This window comes from Hypoxylon trugodes, assembly GCF_022578975.1.
Source record: "Hypoxylon trugodes strain CBS 135444 unplaced genomic scaffold F4822scaffold_27, whole genome shotgun sequence".
NCBI lineage: Eukaryota > Fungi > Ascomycota > Sordariomycetes > Xylariales > Hypoxylaceae > Hypoxylon > Hypoxylon trugodes.
In genome coordinates this window covers 1-10,319 of record NW_026250042.1, presented here as the reverse complement: position 1 = coordinate 10,319, position 10,319 = coordinate 1, and the positions used below count along the sequence as shown (strand labels likewise).

General features: G+C 48.0%; 3 protein-coding genes across 3 annotated transcripts; all 3 read left to right on the top strand.

The window, feature by feature from the left end:
* Positions 1 to 2,680: 2,680 nt before the first annotated feature.
* On the top strand, positions 2,681 to 3,744 carry F4822DRAFT_441838 (alpha/beta hydrolase domain protein; the record flags this gene model as incomplete). The annotated part of the gene is made up of 1 exon (XM_051462909.1): positions 2,681 to 3,744. Exon 1 carries the CDS (start codon positions 2,737 to 2,739, stop codon positions 3,742 to 3,744), a length of 1,008 nt encoding a protein of 335 aa, XP_051308310.1. The 5' UTR covers positions 2,681 to 2,736.
* Positions 3,745 to 5,739: 1,995 nt separating this feature from the next.
* Positions 5,740 to 7,754, top strand: F4822DRAFT_439310 (uncharacterized protein; the record flags this gene model as incomplete). The annotated part of the gene is made up of 5 exons (XM_051462625.1): positions 5,740 to 6,307; positions 6,371 to 7,065; positions 7,177 to 7,274; positions 7,471 to 7,552; positions 7,599 to 7,754. The coding sequence occupies 5 exons, from the start codon at positions 5,740 to 5,742 to the stop codon at positions 7,752 to 7,754; spliced, it is 1,599 nt and encodes a 532-aa protein (XP_051308309.1).
* An 85-nt stretch (positions 7,755 to 7,839) lies between these two features.
* Positions 7,840 to 9,786, top strand: F4822DRAFT_150820 (uncharacterized protein). Its single transcript, XM_051453007.1, has 3 exons — positions 7,840 to 8,024; positions 8,084 to 9,467; positions 9,523 to 9,786. The coding sequence occupies exon 2, from the start codon at positions 8,097 to 8,099 to the stop codon at positions 9,276 to 9,278; it is 1,182 nt and encodes a 393-aa protein (XP_051308308.1). The 5' UTR covers positions 7,840 to 8,024; positions 8,084 to 8,096; the 3' UTR covers positions 9,279 to 9,467; positions 9,523 to 9,786.
* The last annotated feature ends 533 nt before the right edge of the window (positions 9,787 to 10,319 follow it).

Here is a 10,319-nt window from a genome sequence, read left to right as displayed (position 1 = left end):
GCATCGCAAGGTCCAAGACGTTGTCGATGCCAACAGAGAACTGGTCTATCGGCTAGATCACATTCGAACGCTTCGATTCAACGAGCAGTGGCCAGCGCAAGGCTATCCGAGGCCGGAGCATATCGTACATTCCGTAGCTCCAATAGGAGAAGAGACTAGTACGCGCTGGAGCGGACCACCTCGACTGCAGTTAAACGGGACCAATGTATCTGACACCACGGAAGGTGCTAATGTGCAAGCTGGAACCTATGACGACAACCCGGACAGGAGTCAGTCCGCGGGTTCACGCCCACGATCGCGATCCCCGACCTTATCGGAAAGTTCGGGAAGACCATCAGAGCTAGATGAGGCAGAAGGGCCGGCCGAAAAGCGCAGAAAGCGTAATGGGCCTCAACTATGGAAGACTGCGAAGGCTGTTCCAGAAACGACGACATAACACGCTTGAAATTGGATGTGCTTCTGCTAGAAGCTGGCTGGCTGGCCAAAAGTACCCAAGTAGGATTCCTCGTTTTCGAGTTATTAATATAAATTATTAGTTTTTGCACACGAGTTATAAGGTTTATCTTGGCTCTTGTCACTTTCCCAGCTCCCAAGGTCTTTCAGTTCATAATGAAGGGACACAGTTGATGAAGACTTGTAGCATCTCGAATTCAAGCCCCATACAGTGGCCCAGGAGATGCCAACAAGGAATGATGCTACAACCACTATTCAGGCCGCCTGTTGGTTATACTGCACTGTATATAGACGTACGTTTATAATAGGTACATAAGGTATATATTAGAATTCTAATTTCCTATTCCATCAACGACCAACCATTTCAGTTTCCATCTGGCTTCCGATTGTGGTCCTACAATGGCAAGTAAAATGCAGATGCTACCAATAGGAAGATAAGTGAACAAAGGGAGGACGAATATATCGACCGATTGGAGACCATCATCTGAACCACGGGAGCAGGTCTCCAATTGGAATTTGCGAAACCACTTGGTCTAGGTCTCGGACTAAACTCCTCCATGCTCCACCCGTACTGGGTCTTTTCCTGGAACGACTTGCGGACAAGAAGTTCGCCTAAGTCAAGAACATTTTCCGCCCTTTGGTCGGGGACCAGACTCTAATTAGCCCATTAAACCGAAGGAGATTGCTGGCTTTCTATTCCTTCCTTTGGAGATATGCGGATGAAATGTTATCATATTATATGATTCCGTAATAGTTCTATACTTAGGTACTTAATCCTATTAATTTCTCGCCTACCTAACGTATACTATACGTGTTGCTTACAATGCGGCAATGGTGATTCTTACGTACCTACCTAATAAGTAAACGTGGCTGTTCCCGTCACGCCACTTTACAAGTTTTATATCTACCTAAGAGCTATGAAGAGAGTGTCCGTGGTATCCGGTGGAAACGTATCCCAGTTGTTGGACATGTTGATGAACGTCTCGGTTATATACCACGTATCCTTCTTACAACACTATACACCACAACCATATTCATAGGTTCAATCCCGAACATAGACCACCGCCTCGTTCTTGCCCCTTGATTGCAGGGGACAGCAACTGCAACTAGGAGGCGCAATGTGGAAGTTCTGCCGCATTGTAGGCCTGCGAAGCTCTCGCGTCGACGAGAGTCGCGGTGTTCTCCACGCATTCGGGCCCCAGGACTATCCTAGGACAATGTCCCGTGGCTGTATGTCCCGGACCGTGTAGATTTGGCCTAGAATTGGGGTGATATAACCAATTGGAAAATGGCATCATCTTGAGTACTAAAAACTGGTACGACGCTTTGCGACGAGGTCTTACTATGTATGTGACGAAATCTCGAGCACCCATTCTTCTTCCGCCAGGAAGGAAAGAGAGATGCATAATCTATCATCGTCACTGGCTTCGCCTTCCGGAAGACGGGAGGTATTCATCCCCAGGATCAACGCGATTCCTGCATAGGAAAGTGGCTGGTCATATTAGGTAGCTAGGTAGCTATATTATGCTCACTGCTGGTGTCTAAAGGAGGGGAAACGAGCTAGGCGGAGACATGCTCCCTTGGTTCGTAAAATGGTCTCAAATCAGCCGATAAAGACATTCTCCCTTCTGGTAGCATTTGCCTTTTCCTTGGCGCTATGGTACTGTACTCACAGGCCAGATAGCAACTAAGGTGGCTTGTCGTTGATGCAACAGGAAACTAGAACTCTTATACCTTACGTACGTATGTACATGTAAAAACGCCAGGGGCAGGAGCGAATACAAGGATGGTACTGTACTTGTAGGATGGACATGAATCAGCGTCGACGGAGAGAGTTGGCGCCAAAATTGTGAATATTCCGGTCAAATTTTCACCGGAAGGGAGAACGCCGTTTGTCGGCTGTTTACAAGCCGCTCGCCGAGTAAAGTGGGAGAATATTTAGTCGAAACTAAAAGATAGATTTTCAGGGGAGGGAAAGTCTGCTGCCCTAGTCGTTGTGTTAATACCCGGGCATGTTTCCGAAATAGGAAACTAAGCAAAGGGAGGACCAATTGGAAGAAAGGTATGTGACAGAAGGGATGACGAACCACGAATGAGGGCCAACTAAACTAAACGTAAAGTAGCGGAGAGGGATTCGGGATACTGGTCACGACTTGACGACAGGATATAAAAACGTAGCCATACCCAAGTTATCCGGGTAGGTACTGAATTTACGCACCTAGTATCAGCTCCCAGCATATACTACTGAGTTTCAAGCTATATGAAATATGTGATGTGACCGTCATGACTACGGCGATGAAACCACCTTACGATTCCGAGCTAGGCGTGATGCTCGAAAAAATATCCATCCCGCCGATACTCACACTCGACATCCTGCCTGCGGTCCGGGCCGAGCAGGATGCGATGTGGACAGCTGATGCTGCGCTTGCCGACGAGCCGTTCACCCACGAAGAGCATGGTATTCCCGGACGGCTTGTCCTCTCCGTATTCCAACCACAGCGGCGTAACGTCCCTTGGGAGAGGCCCGTGCACGGCCGGCCATGCATTCTCTGGATACACGGGGGAGGCATGCTACTGCGGAATCGGTTCATGAGCGTCAAGGTTCCTTTAGCATGGGCGAAGACGTGCGGGGCGACTGTCGTCAGTGTGGAGTATCGCGTCGCACCTGAACACCCGGCACCCGCGGCCGTTGAGGATTGTTATGCTGCACTGTGCTGGCTGCGGGATGCGGGCGACGCGCGCAAGCTCGGCATCGATCAAGAAAGGGTCCTCGTGGCCGGCATAAGTGCGGGTGGTGGGCTGGCGGCCGGTGTGGCGCTAATGGCGAGAGACCGTGCGCTTGCAGGCGGCCCCAAGATATGCGGGCTGGTGCTGATGTGTCCTATGCTCGACGACCGAGTCGACGCGGCCGTGGCCAAACTGTTCGGCGGTCCGGAATCCCCCATCTGGAGCACCGAAAGCAACGAAGTAGCGTGGAAGGCGGTCCTCGGCGAAGCGTACGGCAGCGACGCGGTGAGCCCATACGTGGCTCCCGCGAGAGCGGATGACCTCTCTGGGTTGCCTCCAACCTATATAGATGTAGCATCGGTAGAGCTCTTCCGAGAGGATTGTGTGCGGTATGCGAACCGATTGTGGCGAGCCGGTAACCGCGCCACGCTGCATGTATGGGAGGGTGGCTTTCACGGGTTCGACGTGTTGGCACCAACTGCAGCCCTGTCAAAACTGTCTAGTTCGACAAGGGCTGCGTGGGTGCGGCGAGTTTTAGGTGAAGGGATTGATATTGGGGTGTGATAACTTCTTGGGTATTCATATGTCCGGGGCTAGGATAAATTTAGTCGGACCTACGTCTTAAGAGAAAAGGTATTAATATTATGAGAATAGAGAATAACATTTTTTTAAACTTAACTTATTTGTGTTAATGTCTTATGGAGCTTGGTAGATATAAGAATCCACCAGGGGAGGGGGAGAGGGTCTTTGGAAGCCGGGATAAGTTAACTGCCAGTCTTGGTGCATCTTCCTTTTGCTAATTGACTTAGTGGTCCGAACCGTTCCCAGTCTCCCGTCTGCAGTTCCCATACTTCCCCATCTACTGTCAGCTACTCACAATTGTATCCGAGTGGCTGTTGCTGCATCAAGATGGTCGAAAAAGCTCGCAGATCACATATATTGTGTGACGAACCTACACCCTGGCGGGATATAGTCATTACTGGATCGGCTGATCCAGGGTGTCTTGATTTGAAGGTAACAATACTGGTTGTAGGTCAAGCGATAAATAATTCTGTTCGTCAGAGAGGCGTGGAGTCCTCTCACTATGTCTGGGAATAGTCTTATATTGATAACTAGAGAGCTATGAAGAGAATGACTAGATACATAGGAGATGTTATGGTTTATATAGAATATCCTTCCTACTTCCTTCTTGGTTGATTCCATCTTGATGTGGTGGATGTGGTGGATGTATCTTACATCCGACACATCCATTCTCCCGATATTATTCCGTGGTTGGCTTGTTTCTGCTGATCCCCACTTCTTGGTTTCAATATGGGCCGCCGAATCTGGTTTGTAACAATTTTTTAAAATATTAAATATAAATAAAAAATATTATTTTTATAACTATTTAATTTAAAATATCGAAAAAATAATTAATTTATTAAGTTTACGTTCCAGACCGCGGGGTAATACATATAATATAGAATTAGGGAACAGTGACCAATTGGTCACTGGGAAGCTTTTGCTTTATGGCTCAACTGGTTGTCCCTAAACTAGTTTGTGACATTATCCTCTATGTCCACATTGTGCGTACCCTTCTCACTTTGACCTCTCAACTCCATTCTTGGTTCCTTCCAATGCTATTATTGAAACAGTATGCCTCTAATCGATGGGCTGCCTCGGCGCTGGCATCAGCGTCGCAGATTTGGTCCAAGAACTTCTACCCAAGACTATTTACCCACCCAAACACGGAATGACAAGCTTAACGCAAGACATCAAAATGCCAAATTTACCAACAGAACACTCGGTACTACGATATAATCTGTAAAAGCGCAGCTTCGTATCATATTTACTGCTTATTCCTTCTTGTGCAAAGAGTCTTTGTCGGATCTCGATCTGCGGGTTTCGGACTCGAAGGTTTCCCATGCCTTGGGAACCTATGAAGATACAATCCGCTACTTAATTATGCTTATGGACGAGCTTCTTAACGTTTCGAAAAAAATAGAAATAAGCACCAACGCCACCTAATCAATATGCTACGAGGTGGAAAATGATCTTAATGCTACCGAGACTGGACCGGAAGACGATTTGCTCACGGCTGACAATCCAGAAATCCCAGAGCTCAACGCACAGTCGTATTCAGAATCGGAGGCGAGGGACTTTTTGGAACCCGATGCCGAGTCCGACCGTAATGCAGACTCTGATGACTCTGATGTTGACGCTGATACCGACTCCGGCTATGCATCCGCGGAAATATTCGGATTTTACAATGAATTTATGACCAAGTGTCAAGAACAGGGTCCAACAATGGCCAACCGAGGGGATAGTGTTAAAAAGATGATAAGTGTAGAGTAAGGAAAATGGAATCAGTGAGAATCACATTTATGGATAAGGTTTCTCACATACTTACCCATGGAATAGGTTTTGCCAATTTATGAGATGGGATCCAGACGAGACGCCAAAGAAATGTGAAGCCGCTATATTCAAAATTTATTTGCTCTAGAGATGCAACAACTCGCAGATTAAGACTTCCAGTGGATTCCCGTGGCGCTAACCCCTTCCCTTGGTCTCGATACTTCGATGAAAAACAAGTCAGGCCTTTACATCTCTGATTTAGATCTCATGTTGCACCATCATTGGATTCTCGACGAAGATGTCTTTACGCACGGGCGCCTGCGCGTGCAGATGGCTGCAGCGCTCGTTCTAGCTGGCGCTACCTCGACTTGTCCTGGCGCCCTGATCGAAAACTTGCGCTATAAGGACGTGGCGTTCTATCTATTCCCACCTGTGGTGGCCGGCGGTCGAGCACGCGTCGGAATGGTAATAACCTTGACGAAACTCAAAAGGACCGGCGGTATATCCCGGCCGAAAAAGTATGGATTCCACGAAGAGGATACCTTGTTGCACGATCCTGTCCTGTACATGGAGAGCCTGGCTCTTGCGGATAACGCATTCGAATCCAAGTTTGTCAGCCCTGAAGAGCTCTATCGTCTCGTTGTACCCTCGAAGAACAGTAGTATACTCATTCCATGGAAAACCGAGTGGCAGGAAAGATACATTTTTCGAGATTCCCAAAAGGCTAAAAACAACACGACCATAGCCCTTGATCGGGCGTTTCCATACGGGAAGGCGCGGAAATATTTGATCCGTCTCGGCCGGGCTCTTGGATATGAGAAGCAGCTTGAGTAGTATGATTTAAGGCGAGCATCAGGCAAAAAGCTGAACAAGGCACTCTCTCCGGAGGAGCGCAATCAAAGCATGGGGCATACGCTAGGGGACTCGTCAACCTATGTACGATTTTACATGCCCGACTTTATCGAGGTTGATTTTCAAGAGATTATTTTTGGTAGTGAGCCACAACGGGACCTAATCCATCTTATGGGCCGACTTCTTCGCCGGGGTGATGCCCCCAAAGAGCTCACCGAGGAACAAAAGGCAGAAACCAGGCAGGATACGAAACTGGTCAGAATTCGAGAAAGACGGCAAAGGGTTCTCGCTAAGATTAGACAGCAAGGATTGACTCTGACAACGGCAAAAACGCATGGCGAAGCCCTGCTCCATCAATATAATCACTACCATAAGCAAGCGGAGCAGAGAAAGATGCTGCACGATAAGCGACTAAACCAGGCTATACAGCAGTTTCATGACTCTGCAGATGCTGAAGAAATCAGACGCCAACTTAATGGGATCCGGCCATCGGAACTTCTTGTATCACCCACAGTTCAATACCAGCTTCACGAAAGAGCCGAAGTCGCAAAACTATTTCTAGAGGCTACCCAGGTTTCTGACAGGAACGGGCTCTATGTGTGCCGTATTAAGCTTGTAAAAGGTTTAGCCTTACTTAGCCGCCAACAAGAAAAACCTCGCCGTCGCCAAGCAGATCCTAGTCACAAGCCTACGGAGTCTGTTAAACTGGCACTTCCTACTACTTTCGCCAGATCCGCCCAGCACGAGACCACCAAGGCCAATGCGCTTATATCTGCAGCATGTCCCTTGTGCTCCTTTGAATGCTCCAAGAGCGATCTGCTCGAGCATGTAATGAGCAAACACAAAAGCAATTCTGAACCATTCCACTGTCCCTACTTGAGCTGTGAGGGCATTATTGGAGGCGTAAGGTACTTTGAAGATCATATTGAGCGCCAGCATGCGTCAGAAAACCAGCTGTTTTGGCACAATAAGCTTTCATGACCTGACATTCGCGATATTAAGGCATTTCATGCATTTGACCCCTTGAGCAAGGTTGAGCATCTAGGATGAGCTGTGTTTACCTTGCTCCAACAGCGAACCACATCCAGGCAAAGGCAGACATAGCTTACAATCAAGGGCACAGCTCCTACCAGTTCCTGCGAATGGCTCGTCATTATGTCTCTTCTGCCGTTGGGTAGATGCTGAAGTAGAATATCTACAACATGGAAAGTCGTGGCGGATTGATAGTCTAGCGACATATTCACGACCAATACTTACGGAGCATTCATTTTCCATTCCCTTGTTCCTTTCCTGGATGTCTGGAAGCGCTCAGGACGGCTAGTCAGTTTGCAGGCCACGTAGGCCACCAGCATGCCCTTCGGCTCCCGCCAGCTGTCCTCTCGAAGTAATGGTGGCCACAGGTATGCTATAAACTACCTGCGTATGCTAAAACTCGGTTGATATCAATTGAACCTTTTATTGTAGCCTATGCAACGTATAGCTCGGTGCAAAGCCCGACATGACTTTTATGAAAGGGGTCCGAGCTTTTCCTAAGTAACCCAGGTAACGCGTTTTTGCCGTTTATTCTATAAACAAAAACATGTGAAATATTGCACAATATTATACCACTTACAATCATTAGAGTTAGCAAGCCGCAATAAGGCGAACGCGAAGAGTTAGTAAGTTCTTAAGAATACTGTAAAATTACTTCTTGGAAATCTTGCTGATAGCTTTTAAGAGGATAAGGCATCATGGCTAAACGAAAAGCCCCCGGCCGCCATTCCCACACAGGCGTGGAAAGTCCATCAAGCATCGCCGACACGATCCATGTATCGCCTTCGACGCCTCCAACTCTGATGGCCCTAATGAGCAAGCCTTCCCGACGTAGCACGCGAATTACTCCCACAGACGATATGACTGGCCAGAATAGCGCTTCGCCTAAGTTAGGAGTCTGTACCTTGACAGACGCGTCATCCGAGCGGGATGTACTGCCAAGCTCGAACGAATCTTCTCTTCCAGCCAGCTCACAAACACCCAGCCGCAAGCGGCCACGCGCAGACTCGAATACGGCAGAGCGTCCCAAGCGACCCAGAAGACCATCGGACGAAGAAGGAACAGATAATGTGAAAGAAGATCAGCCCACGCTGGTCCAGGGACTAAGGGCAATAGTGGACCTAGCGACACAAGACGAGGAAACAGAAAGTCAACCATCGTGCATACTGGAATGGCCAAATCTCAACGAGCAAGATCTCGATCGCCTGAACGGCCATGCTTCGGCCTCATCCGACAGGAAATTGAACGATGCGGTTGTACACGCCTGCCTGGAGGGCTTGGCCTGTCTCCAGCCTTATATCTTCACCATCGCACCTTGGGAAGTACAGTCTATTATCAGTACATCCCACGAAACGCAGTCATTCCCCAATCATCATCGTGCCTTTCTTGGTGCCACGGAAGGTTTGTTTTGCCCGAATATCGCCGGAAACCACTGGGTATGCGTCCACTTGGAGTTGCAGAAATGCCAAGCAACTATCTACAACTCTCTCGGGGACAACGATACTCAGCGTGACGAGGCGACACGCATCATCAAAATCCTAATCCAGCATTTAATAGAAGGAGGCGAAGCCTTCGCCCAGTGGAAGTTCGTTGCTAGGAACTGTCCAACCCAGGCTAATGCTTACGATTGTGGTATTTATGCGCTGGCTACAGCATACCATTTGGCTTACAGACTTGCTATTCCCGACGAATTCGATGCGCAGCTTTGGCGATGCTTTTTATACGCATTCTTGATGGGTCGCTCTCCGGAACCGTCTGTTGGCATTTCCACAATCGAGAGAGTTATGGACTGGCATATATTGCGTACAGATATCACCGAGTTATCCGATGACCCCCACGTTCTATATAGCCAGATACCTTCGACGGGTGGCCCACTTTGAACAGGCACCAGCGCTCCGATCCGCCATGTGACAGTGTTGATAGACGAGAGCCTCTTTATGCTATCAATCAAGAACAAAAGGACATTCTACGTATTAGAAAAGGTTTGAAAGGGGTAGACGAACATAAGAGGTGGCTCCAAATATACAAGATGGTCTGTCCAGAGGCTACGCCTTCCGACCCATCCCCTTGTAAGCTATCACGAAAAGAACATGTTAGAAATCGATAACTAACCAGCTTTTGTAGACATTAGAACGGATGCTGATCATGCTGCGATCCGGGACTTTACAAATTTCGCGCATAGAGAGATGCCTGACCAACTGAAAAGAGAGCTCGATGTGTTCTCAAGCGAGTCCATTATTATCCTGGATAATGACAGAGGCCTGCATGATCTTCATCAAGTAGTAGGCAAAGTCCTGGACAATTTAATAAGCAAGTTCGAAGGCTCTCTACCATTCACCATGGCATCGGGCGTAGTTCCAAGACCACTCGGAGGAACCTGACAGCCTGAGGGACACCCTTGGCGATTTCCATTTCAACCCTAATCTTGATTTCAGTTCAGACTTCAATTTCGGCGCGGATAATTGGGGAAATATAGGATATGATGATTCCTGAGAGGTACATGAATTCGATGTGGTTGGAATCTATGTTTACGGCCTACAAATTACAGATAACTATAGTAGGGATCTAAATAGACCTCGCAGATATGTTTTATTAAAACTCGAGGCAGAATCTGATGGATTGGCAACTGGTGTAGAAACCGTGTTAATATGTTTGAGTGCAGGTGGAATCCTATCCAGAACCATATTAGAAGGGTTTCTTGTTGCAAACTTTATCAGGTGCTGACTGATGTTTGGGGAGGTGGCTGATGTTTAAGCTAATATGGTAAGTTGTTCCTTGTCAATTGCTGTTCAAGTTTGACATCGCAAGCCTTGGCTGGGGTTGGAATCACGGGAGCTATCTTATGATCCCGGTATTCTTCTCGTCTCAGGTTTGCCCCACCCATCCGCAGAATGCACCGAAGCTCGCTGAGCAAGAGCTTG